Source organism: Zalophus californianus, chromosome 12 (genome assembly GCF_009762305.2).
Source record: "Zalophus californianus isolate mZalCal1 chromosome 12, mZalCal1.pri.v2, whole genome shotgun sequence".
NCBI lineage: Eukaryota > Metazoa > Chordata > Mammalia > Carnivora > Otariidae > Zalophus > Zalophus californianus.
Window position 1 is genome coordinate 64,107,824 of NC_045606.1, and position 13,009 is coordinate 64,120,832.

Genomic DNA, 13,009 nt, shown 5'->3' on the forward strand with positions numbered 1-13,009 from the left:
TGGAGCCATATGGATCGCTTTTGGCGTGCGGCGGCAGGGGGGGGGGGTGGGGGGTGGGCTCTATGTTGAGGCCCCGGGCCTGGGCGGGACTGTGGGGTGAAGAGGCTGTGCCGGCTCCTAGATCATAACTGCTGAGGAGAGGAGAGCAGCACATGGATCCTCGCAGGCATCAGGCAGAGCTCTTCAGGGAGGTGGGCTCCGGGAGGGCTCCGTGCCTCTGCTGAGCCGAGCTCCAGGCAGAAGCCTTGGGAGGCAGAGCAGGTGCAGAGCTGCAGCGCTCAGAGGGGAGCTGGACTCTTCCTGGGCCGCCGGCGCCGGGACAGCCAGGCTCGAGTCCACCTGAGCCATGCCAGCCAACCTCACAGAGCGCGGCCCGGACTCCGACGCTTCCAGCGGGACCACACAGACCCTGGATGCTTCCCCAGTCCTCTGCACGGAAACGGTGACTTTCACGGAAGTGGTGGAAGGGGAGGAGTGGGGCTCCTCCTACTACTCCTTTAAGGTACGTTTCCTGCTTTCCACTCTGAAAAGGATTTTAAATAATGAGACAAGTGGAATTTAAGAGACCCAGCTAAACTATCATTGCCAATACCGTGAATGGGTATAGTTTGTTTTCTTTAACTAAAAGAATAACAGAAAAAAAAAAAACCTGATGAGCTAAATCAAGGAGTTTTTCATACTGTGCAAGGACCTATACTGTAGTTTCTTATGAATACTGGTCTTTTTCTTCTGCTGCTGCTGAAAACGTGTGAATCTTGAGTAGCATTTAACCAAGAGGCTGCAGAATGGATGATTTTGTTTGTTTGTTTGTTTCCCCCCCTTTCCTTAGGTAAAAACACTTCTAATTAATTCTATAATAGTGCTTGAAATGTTGTCTGTTTCCTGTAGGGGTTATTGCTGTCAGTTTTTTGCAAGGAACATCATAAGTGTGGAGAGCCCACATCCCCCAGGACAGTGCCTGGTGCAAGGAGAAACATAGCAGTAAGGAAGGAAAGACCACACTTTTTTTTTTGATCCTGTGCTTTGAACGTCAGTGAGCAATAGATTCTTTGTTGTTTGTGGTGCCACAGTTTGCAACAAGTTGCTTCCTAGAACAAATGAGTAAATCAGACTTTGGTGAATTTCACCTTCAAAACATCCAGGGGTCACCCTGAGGAAACGATCCTCATTAGGCTAATACTGTTCCCTCTTCTACAAGACTGTAGTCAGAAACAAACCAGGCATCTGGAAAACAAGTTCTCTGCCTCTTGCATCAGAATGCAGGCATGTCAGGATATTTCACACGCTGCCTGGAGGTGCGTTAAGTCGTGGCAATAATTCCCAGGTCTCAGACTGGTCTTTTTTTTTTTTTTTAAAGATTTTATTTATTTATTTGACAGAGACACAGCGAGAGAGGGAACACAAGCAGAGGGAGTGTGAGAGGGAGAAGCAGGCTTCCCATGGAGCCCGATGCGGGGCTCGATCCCAGGACCCTGGGATCATGACCTGAGCCGAAGGCAGATGCTTAATGACTGAGCCACCCAGGCGCCCCTCAGACTGGTCTTTTATACCAGCAAGGAAAAGACTTCAAGAAAAATTCAAGCTGTTTTTGTTTGTTTGTTTGTTTGTTTGTTTAATCCTCTGGGTGTTCTTGAAATGATTTGGTTTTTACTCCACAAAGTAGAATTACTGTAACATCTACCTCTTTACTAGAGCTTTGCTTCTTTGCAAACACTCAGAATAAAACTTTCAGCAGGGAGCAATCCTGGGAGGCAGCCTAGCCTTCCTCAAAAGCCAAGAGACAAAACAGCAAAGCAGAGGCTGAACAAGTCACTTAGGCTGGCTCCACGGGACCCAGTCCCTCAGAACCACCTCCTGATGCATGCACACGCACAGCCCCGCTGCCCAGCTCCATGACAGAAAATAGACACTGAAATTGGAGTTGGTTGCCATTTACCTTTGACTGGGTACATCCTCTCTATGGAATCAGCTTGCGGATCTAGAGAGTCTGTGTTGGAGAAGCAGGCTTTGTGTACCCAGGGAACACACCACTCTTTCTCAGGGACACTGCCTCTGCAGCCTCTTTGATAGTTATAAAACCTGGCAGCAAACGGAACGAAGAGAGAATGGCCATTGCAAAAGGGATACTAATCGGCAATAAGGCAGTCGTTCTGAGACGCAAGCGATAATCACTCTCCACTGAAATCTCTTTTGCCCTTTTTTGAATACAGCTCCTAAGGGGTATTTTGAATGTTCAGACAAACCCCTGCTTGTTCTCTACTAGTGTTTCATTCTGTCCTAGCAACATCCTCTCTAGGTACTAAAGAGAATCACATCATTTTCTGTCTCATGCCTACTCATGTTTGCCCTCAAACAACTAGACCACTGGACAAGAAAAGGAGATAAAAGAGAGGGACTGTTTGTCCAGGAGCTTAGGATGTTCCATTTCATTTTTTGACCCACGCAATCATTGACTAAAGCACAGTGATGTGTAGTTACAAGGCCGTCTGTGGTGTTTGCGGGCACCGAGCTTCAGTGTTTCAGGGTAACTTTTTCCCATGGTCCTCTTGGAACAGGGCACTTCTGTTACACTGTGGATCCAGAAACAATTCTGATGCAAACCCTTGTTCACTGTGAGACTTTTATTGCACATACTTCTCAAGAAGAAAGTCTGAACTGCTCTTTACTATCTCCCAAATGTGTCCTTTTAATCCCTGTTCTTTACCAAAAGCAGTAAAAATATCATAAAAATAAAAATCGTGTCAACAGTAAAAGTAGCAGAATTAATAGCAACAACAATAGCCTAACATCTCATTTGCTGTAGGCTTTCTTGGTGCCAGGAATCGTTCTAAATGACTTCTGTGACGTATCGCATTTCATTCTCACACACTGTGGTGCGTTTTTCCATCTGGAATTGCCTTCCGCCTTCATCTGCATTGATCTAAATTCCACCCACTCTGAAGTCTCCTCTTGAATTGCTTCTTCCATGAAGACCCCCCACCCTTGACTCATCTCTCCTTTGAGTGTACCTGCCTTCTTGCCACTTAATCCACCTGTCTTCAACTGCTATTTCAATATGTGTCCAGAAGATGTATAATAGCCATTAAGCCCCTTGAATGATTTTTGTTTCGTATTCTCTCCAGAAGCCAGCACCATGCTAGGCATACTCAATAAACATTTACTACATTAATGAAGTGTGGTGTTCTGTCTCTGTCAACTGCCAGTATTTTGTCAGAAAGCTTGCTTTCTCAGTGATGGAGGTGGGGGTCTTGTTAACCATGACTCCACAGGGCAGCCCCTGCCCTGCTTTGTCTCTCTACCCACTGTACTCGCCAAGCAAGGTCCTTCTCTGCATGAACATTCAAATCATCCTTATCCCATTTCCAAGACAACGTGACCAAAGTAAGTTATGGATTCCAGTGGGTGGGGTATAGAATTAGTTGTGGTGCCATAGACTAGTACCTAGTATCCGATTTAGCCCTGGGAAACCGTACCCAACCATGTTGTAGCCTTACTAGTCTCAGAGGTCTTGTTCGGTCTGCATGCTTGGGCTTCTGTCTTTCCTGCCTAGCACTTGAGTTCTTGTCTGAACCCCAAAGCTCTCTTGGCAGGAAATAAGACACCCCTGTCTGGATCTGGTTAGCTTTCTCTTCCACAGGCTTAGTGTCTTTCCCTCCTCCCATTTCCGCCCCCAAATTCTTGCCCCCACTTCCACTGCTCTAACCTGATCTGTTATCTAAGCATGCCCTGGGATATAGGCAGGAAGGTCAGCGGAGAGTTTACCACCCCCTTCTTCTATCATGGGCTTCATGTGACCAACCCTGTGCGGTCCTGGGTTCAAGATTCCCAGCTCAAGCCCTGGTTTCCTTCATAGTTTCCAATTTCAAGTTCCCATCCAGTTCACCTCAATTCCAGTACCAAATTCCAGTACCAAATTCTACCAGAAATTCCCAAGGAGGATAGGACTTTGCTAATCAGAAAGTGAATGGAGGACGTGAATATGAACCTGTCCGAGTGGAAGACAAAGACGAAACTCTTCATTTTAGCCTTTCGTTTTGCCTGTGAATGTGCTAGCAATGTTTCCCGTATCTCTAATTTTTAATGATGAGAAAATTAATTCAAAGTAACTGGGAGAGAACCTTGTCTGAATTAGTAAACTGGTGAAATTATAAAATAATGCAAATGAACTCATTTTTATTACTCTCAGGTGAAGGAAGAAACTTGAACCAAGACTGCTAAATATTACCTAATGACGATCTTTTATTGAATCTTCTTCAGTGGGAAGCTACAAACGATAGGTGATTAGTCTAACTATTGTTGATATGTAAATGGTTGCTTCTAAGGGCTTGAGGGTGATTGGACACAGTTTGGTTTTTTTTGCCTTTGTTAGTGTAGCCTCCTACCTACTCTCTTGCTATTAATTTTCTTAACACATCTTTCCTCCTTTAATATAACAAAAGCAAATTCTAGTTGGATTCCTGTCCCGCTTATTTCACAGGGAGCTTTAGCAGGAGCTCAATTGAGAAAGCTTATGTAGACTTGCTTGTTTTCAGTATATTTTGGTTCACAACTCATTTCTAAGAACTTGATCTACTTCCTGAGGTCCCTGACCTCCCCATGTTATCTCCTGCAGATTACAACAAGGGCCTGGCATTCACATCATGCATTTGTTTATGTCTTCTACATAGTTTCGCTCGGTATGTTCATTTTCAGTACATTCATATGGTTGAATATGTGGCTGTTTATAAGGAAATGACTACTAGTTTTGCTCAGTTAAATAGTTATTAAAGGTCTGCTATTTACTACCTGTTTGTGCTGTGCTGACCGAGCACTCCACTTTCCATTCCCTTACTGGGTAAGCTCTATCATGGCCAGTTTGACTTTGTGTCATTGAGAAAGGCACAGATATTACTGGTTGGCTCTACGGGGGCGTCAGACAATTCCCAAGCTATGCACTGTAGTTTGTGAGAAAGGAAAACTTGCTCAACTAAATTTCTCTTTGCAGTACTAGTACATCTCAGGGCAGGAAACATAATCTTAGTTAATTCCGAGTGAACTCAGAATTACAGTTTTTCAGCCTATGAAGGGTTTTCCCATTTTCTGACTCAAGGAAGGTGTCTAAGCTCTAGGGATGGTGCCTCTATAGTGCGTTCACATGTGTGTGATGGGGGTAAGGGAGGGGGTCCAACCTGGGGAGAGACCTGGGCAAGTTGGTGTCAGCTTGAAAAGTGCTGTCTGGCTTTCAGAAGCGGTTTTCCCTGTTCCAGACCCTTGTGTGGATCCCTGTCTGGCCCAGGTCAGGACCACACTGTTTCCTGAGGCAGAGTACTTTTGTCACATTTCTTTCAGGCACACGGGTGTTCACATCTCCCTCTTTCCCTCTCAATCGCAGCCAAATTTGTTTGTCCTTACTAGGAATGAAAAGTTCACCTGCCTCCCTCCCAGCTCTGGGCTGTGGGAAACAGCGGCGTTGTCTCTAGTGCTCTCTCTACCCACATGGCGACCATATCTGTACCGCTCCCGCCTCATGATAGATGGGGAACCTGCCATTCCCTCGCTCCTATGCAGTAAGTGGACTTCAGCCCCCTTTTAGTACTGTGCTCTCAAACTCAGTGGATGTTATCTCTTCCTTTTTTTGGTGCAAGCCTTTGGAAGGGGAAATACGATATCCTCTCATCCGTGTCTACGCTTCTTCACATTCTGTATCACTGTTGAACCATTCTATCTGCCGGCTCCCTCAACCTTTCTTTATCAAGGGGAAACTGGCTGCACTGTATTCTTCCAAATTTCTTATTCCAAGCTTTCTGCTCTGAATGCTCAAAAAGACACTCCTCTTGCCAGGAAAAAAAAAAAAAAAGCCATTTCTTTTCGAGGTAGTTAAGATACCCTCCGTGAGGCTTTTATTTATTTATTTATTTTTGAAAGCCTGACACTCACTTGTTTCTCTCTGCCTACATTGCTAAAGATTATATCCTGAGGGCAGATGCGGCAGAGCTCTCCGGCTGCCTGAGCTGGGAAGGATTTATCAAAGGAGTAGGAAGGCCCACATCCATTTATGCTTCAAAATGTCACCCTGTCCTCCTTGAAATAACTTCCTGTTGATACAGTGGGTAAGAATGTGTGGAGCCATGTACTCAAGTGTCAAGAAATGTCATATCATTGTTCTATAACTGAACTTAGCTTTTCTCTGGACCGCTCAGCCCACCTGATGGCAGAAGTAGCTTAGTCATCCACAGGTAAACTCAGGCTCTCGAAACTTCCCCATCATTTAGTGAGGCATGGCCTCTATAACCAGAGTGCTGGGGTCAGGTCCCAGTGCCACCGCTATCTAACTGTGCGACTTTGAGCAGTTCCCTTCTACCTGCCATGGCTTCCATATCCAACAAATGACACTAATAATTAAATGTCCTCCGGAGGGTTCTTGTGACAAGTTAAGTAATGGAATTCTTGTGAAGCTTTTAAGAATGGTGAAGGGCCTAAAGTGTTCAATAATTGTTAGATGTTGGATCCCCAGGAACTAATTGTTTCACTCTTTACTAAAGCTACTTCCTGAAAGTTGAGGAGCCACCATTATCTATACTTCTGAATATTCTGAAGGATATCACTGCCGTTGAAGCTCTTTGGGACAGTTCTAATATACATTAAGTCCTCACCCAGTGGTGGTGAATTGAGCTGTTGCTCTTCTTTCAATTAGACCATGAAAAATGTAGAGTAAGAGAAGATTCCATTTCTTACTTTATCATCTTGATATAATGTCTAATTTTTATCTATGCAAGCTTAATGGACCACTACAAGAAGGGCTATTTACAGAGATGGGAAATTATGCCCTATCCAGCGGAAGAAAGGATGGGCTTCTACTGTGGCAAAGAGATCTTCTGGGCCACAAGATGGCAAAACCACGCACACTCATGATGAAATCATTAAGAAGTAATCATCAGGGTTCTTTTCTTTTTTTCTTTTTTTTTCTTTTTTTTTTCTTTTTTTTCTCCTAACAGGCAATATTGCTGACCGCCTAAAAATGATGGGTCCCTTACACTTGTCAGCCCTTTACTGTCAACACCATAACACTGTCACATGATTTCATTTGACCTACCATCAGCTCTAGCAGGCTCTAAAATAGCATTCTTATTTTTTAACCAGATGTGAACAGGAAATCAGAGAAAAGTTAAAGGTGTGAATTTCCTAATAAAATAGAAACAGAGAAAGAAGAAAAAAGAAATAAGATTCTACGGCTGATTTTAGGCAGGATAAGGTAGGTTCTGCAACAGTAAAAACTAAACCCTGAGGTGCAACAAAAAATGGGGGCACTTAACTGCTGGGATAAATGAGGCAGAAGAGAGAATCAGCGATATAGAAGACCAAATGATGGAAAATAAAGAGGCTGAGAAAAAGAGAGAGAAACAACTACAGGATCACGAGGGCAGAATTCGAGATTAAGCGATACCATAAGATGAAACAACATTAGAATAATTGGGATCCCAGAAGAAGAAGAAAGAGAGAGAGGGGCAGAAGGTATATTGGAGCACATAATAGCAGAGAACTTCCTTAATGTGAGGAAGGAAACAGGCATCAAAATCCAGGAGGCACAGAGAACCCCTCTCAAAATCAATAAAAATAGGTCAACACCCCGACATCTAATAGTAAAACTTACAAGTCTCAGAGACAAAGAGAAAATCCTGAAAGCAGCTCGGGAGAAGAGATATGTAACCTACAATGGTAGAAATATTAGATTGGCAACAGACCTATCCACAGAGACCTGACAGGCCAGAAAGGACTGGCATGATATCTTCAGAGCACTAAACGAGAAAAATATGCAGCCAAGAATACTATATCCAGCTAGGCTCTCATTGAAAATTGAAGGAGAGATAAAAAGCTTCCAGGACAAACAAAAACTAAAGGAATTTGCAAACACAAAACCAGCCCTACAAGAAATATTGAAAGGGGTCCTCTAAGCAAAGAGAGAGCCTAAAAGCAGCATAGATCAGAAAGGAACACGGACAATATACAGTAACCGTCACCTTACAGGCAATACAATGGCACTAAATTCATACCTTTCAATAGTTACCCTGAATGTAAATGGGCTAAATGCCCCAATCAAAAGTCACAGGCTATCAGATTGGATTAAAAAACAAGACCCATCGATATTCTGTCTGCAAGGGACTCATTTTAGACCCAAAGTCACCCCCAGATTGAAAGTGAGGGGGTGGAAAAGCATTTACCATGCTAATGGACACCAAAAGAAAGCTGGGGTGGCAATCCTTATATCAGACAAATTAGATTTTAAAACAAAGACTGTAATAAGAGATGAGGAAGGACACTATATCCTACCAAAGGGTCTATCGAACAAGAAGATCTAACAATTGTAAATATCTATGCCCCTAACATGGGAGCAGCCAATTATATAAGGCAATTCATAACAAAAGCAAAGAAACACATTGACAACAATACAATAATAGTGCGGGACTTTAACACCCCCCTGACTGAAATGGACAGATCATCTAAGCAAAAGATCAACAAGGAAATAAAGACTTTAAATGACACACTGGACCAAATGGACTTCACAGACATAGTCAGAACATTCCATCCCAAAGCAACAGAATACACATTCTTCTCTAGTGCCCATGGAACATACTGTAGAATTGATCACATCCTAGGTCACAAATCAGGTCTCAACTGGTACCAAAAGATTGGGATTATTCCCTGCATATTTTCAGACCACAATGCTTTGAAACTAGAACTCAATCACAAGAGGAAAGTCGGAAAGAACTCAAGTACATGGAGGCTAAAGAGCATCCTACTAAAGAATGAATGGGTCAACCAGGAAATTAAAGAAGAATTTAAAAAATTCATGGAAACCAATGAAAATGAAAACACAACTGTTCAAAATCTTTGGGATACAGCAAAGGCAGTCCCGAGAGGAAAGTATATAGCAATACAAGCCTTTCTCAAGAAACAAGAAAGGTCTCAAATACACTACCTAACCCTACACCTAAAGGAGCTGGAGAAAGAACAGCAAATAAAGCCTAAACCCAGCCGGAGAAGAGAAATAATAAAGATCAGAGCAGAAATCAATGAACTAGAAACCAAAAGAACAGTAGAACAGATCAACGAAACTAGGAGTTGGTTCTTTGAAAGAATTAACAAGATTGATAAACCCCTGGCCAGACTTATCCAAAAGAAAAGAGAAATGACCCAAATCAACAAAATCATGAAGGAAAGAGGAGAGATCACAACCAACACCAAAGAAATACAAACAATTCTAAGAACATATTATGAGCAACTCTATGCCAGCAAATTAGATAACCTGGAAGAAATGGGTGCATTCCTAGAGATGTATCAACTACCAAAATTGAACCAGGAAGAAATAGAAAACCTGAACAGACCTATAACCACTAAGGAAATGGAAGCAGTCATCCAAAATCTCCCAACAAACAAAAGCCCAGGGCCAGATGGCTTCCCAGGGGAATTCTATCAGACATTTAAAGAAGAATTAATACCTATTCTCCTGAAACTGTTCCAAAAAATAGAAACGGAAGGAAAACTTCCAAATTCATTTTATGAGGCCAGCATTACCTTGATCCCCAAACCAGACAACGACCCCATCAAAAAGGAGAATTACAGACCAATATCCTTGATGAACATGGATGCAAAAATTCTCACCAAAATACTAGCCAATAGGATCCAACAGTACATTAAAAGGATTATTCACCATGACCAAGTGGGATTTATCCCTGGGCTGCAAGGCTGGTTCAACATCCGCAAATCAATCAACGTGATACAATACATTAACAAAAGAAAGAACAAGAATCATATGATCCTCTCAATAGATGCAAAAAAAGCATTTGACAAAGTACAGCATCCTTTCTTGATCAAAACTCTTCAGAGTATAGGGATAGAGGGTACATGCCTCAATATCATAAAAGCCATCTATGAAAAATCTACAGCGAATATCATTCTCAATGGGGAAAAGCTGAGAGCTTTCCCCCTAAGGTCAGGAACGCGGCAGGGATGTCCACTCTCACCACTGCTATTCAACATAGTATTAGAAGTCCTAGCCACAGCAATCAGACAACAAAAAGAACTCAAAGGCATCCAAATCGGCAAAGAGGAAGTCAAACTCTCACTCTTTGCAGATGATATGATACTGTATGTGGAACACCCAAAAGACTCCACCCCCAAACTGCTAGAACTCATATAGGAATTCAGTCAAGTGGCAGGATATAAAATCAATGCACAGAAATCAGTGGCATTCCTATACACCAACAAGACAGAAGAGAGACAAATCAAGGGGTCGATCCCATTTACAATTGCACCCAAAACCATTAGATACCTAGGAATAAATCTAACCAAAGAGGCAAAGGATCTGTACTCAGAAAACTATAAAATACTCATGAAAGAAATTGAAGAAGACACAAAGAAATGGAAAAACGTTCCATGCTCATGGATTGGGAGAATCAACATTGTGAAGATGTCAATGTTACCTAGAGCAATCTACACATTCAATGCAATCCCCATCAAAATACCATCCACTTTTTTCAAAGAAATGGAACAAATAATCCTAAAATTTGTATGGAACCAGAAGAGACCCAGAATAGCCAGAGGAATACTGAAAAAGAAAAGCAAAGCTGGCGGCATCACAATTCCGGACTTCCAGCTCTATTACAAATCTGTCATCATCAAGACAGTATGGTACTGGCACAAAAACAGACACATAGATCAATGGAACAGAATCGAGAGCCCAGAAATGGACCCTCAACTCTATGGTCAACTTATTTTTGACAAAGCAGGAAAGAATGTCCAATGGCAAAAAGACAGTCTCTTCAACAAATGGTGTTGGGAAAATTGGACAGCCACATGCAGAAGAATGAAACTGGACCATTTCCTTACACCACACACAAAAATAGACTCCAAATGGTTGAAAGACCTAAACGTGAGACAGGAGTCCATCCAAATCCTAAAGGAGAACACAGGTAGCAACCTTTTCGACCTTAGCTGCAGCAACTTCTTCCTAGAAACATCGCCAAAGGCACGGGAAGCCAGGGCAAAAATGAACTATTGGGATTTCATCAAGATAAAAAGCTTCTGCACAGCAAAAGAAACAGTCCACAAAACCAAAAGACAACCAACAGAATGGGAGAAAATATTTGCAAATGACATATCAGATAAAGGGCTAGTATCCAAAATCTATAAAGAACTTATCAAACTCAACACCCAAAGAACAAATAATCCAATCAAGAAATGGGCAGAAGACATGAACAGACATTTCTCCAAAGAAGACATCCAAATGGCCAACAGGCACATGAAAAAGTGCTCAACATCGCTTGGCATCAGGGAAATCCAAATCAAAACCTCAATGAGATACCACCTCACACCCGTCAGAATGGCTAAAATTAACAAGTCAGGGAACAACAGATGTTGGCGGGGATGTGGAGAAAGGGGAACCCTCCTACACTGTTGGTGGGAATGCAAGCTGGTGCAACCACTCTGGAAAACAGTATGGAGGTTCCTCAAACAGTTGAAATTAGAGCTACCGTTCGACCCAGCAATTGCACTACTGGGTATTTACCCCAAAGATACAAATGTAGGGACCCGAAGGGGTACGTGTACCCCAATGTTTATAGCAGCAATGTCCACCATAGCCAAACTGTGGAAAGAGCCAAGATGCCCATCGACAGATGAATGGATAAAGAAGATGTGGTATATATACACAATGGAATATTATGCAGCCATCAAAAGGAATGAGATCTTGCCATTTGCAACGACGTGGATGGAACTGGAGGGTGTTATGCTGAGTGAAATAAGTCAATCAGAGAAAGACATGTATCACATGACCTCACTGATATGAGGAATTCTTAATCTCAGGAAAGAAACTGAGTGTTACTGGAGTGGTTGGGGGTGGGAGGGATGGGCTGGCTGGGTGATAGACATTGGGGAGGGTATGTGCTACGGTGAGCGCTGTGAATTGTGCAAGACTGTTGAATCACAGATCTGTACTTCTGAAACAAATAACGCAACATATTTTAAGAAAAAAGAAAAAGAAGAAGATAACAGGAGAGGAAGAAAAGGGGAGTATGTCAGAGGGGGAGACGAACCATGAGAGATGATGGACTCTGAAAAACAAACTGAGGGTTCTGGAGGGGAGGGGGGTGGGGGGATGGGTTAGCCTGGTGATGGGTATTAAGGAGGGCACGTTCTGCATGGAGCACTGGGTGTTATGAACAAACAATGAATCATGGAACACTGCACCAAAAACTAATGATGTAATATATGGTGATTAACATAACAATAAAAAAATTAAAAAAAAAAAGATAAAAAGCTTTTGCACAGCAAAAGAAACAGTCCACAAAACCAAAAGACAACTGACAGAATGGGAGAAAATATTTGCAAATGACATATCAGATAAAGGGCTACTATCCAAAATCTATAAAGAACTTATCAAACTCAACACCCAAAGAACAAATAATCCAATCGAGAAATGGGCAGAAGACATGAACAGACATTTTTCAAAGAAGACATCCAGATGGCCAACAGACACATGAAAAAGTGCTCAACATCGCTCGGCATCAGGGAAATCCAAATCAAACCTCAGTGAGATACCACCTCACACCAGTCAGAATGGCTAAAATTAACAAGTCAGGAAATGACAGATGTTGGCGGGGATGCGGAGAAAGGGGAATCCTTCTACACTGTTGGTGAGAATGCAAGCTGGTGCAACCACTCTGGAAAACAGTGTGGAGGTTCCTCAAACTGTTGAAAATAGCGCTACCATAGGATCCAGCAATTGCACTACTGTGTATTTACCCCAAAGATACAAATGTAGGGATCCGAAGGGGTATGTGCACCCCAATGTTTATAGCAGCAATGTCCACAATAGCCAAACTGTGGAAAGAGCCAAGATGTCCATCGACAGATGAATGGATAAAGGAGAAGTGGTATATATACACAATGGAATATTATGCAGCCATCAAAAGGAATGAGATCTTGCCATTTGCAACAACGTGGATGGAACTGGAGGGTGTTATGCTGAGTG

The 13,009-nt window shown here is 42.6% G+C and overlaps 1 protein-coding gene across 2 annotated transcripts in view; it reads left to right on the forward strand.

Moving 5' to 3' along the window:
- The first annotated feature begins 346 nt into the window (after window positions 1–346).
- NPSR1 (neuropeptide S receptor 1) overlaps window positions 347–13,009 on the forward strand; it is a 149,937-nt gene continuing 137,274 nt past the window's right edge. For both annotated transcript variants that reach the window (XM_027574563.1, XM_027574564.1), the window contains exon 1: window positions 347–502. In XM_027574563.1, coding sequence (XP_027430364.1) covers window positions 347–502 — 156 coding nt within the window. The remainder of the gene's footprint in view (window positions 503–13,009) is intronic.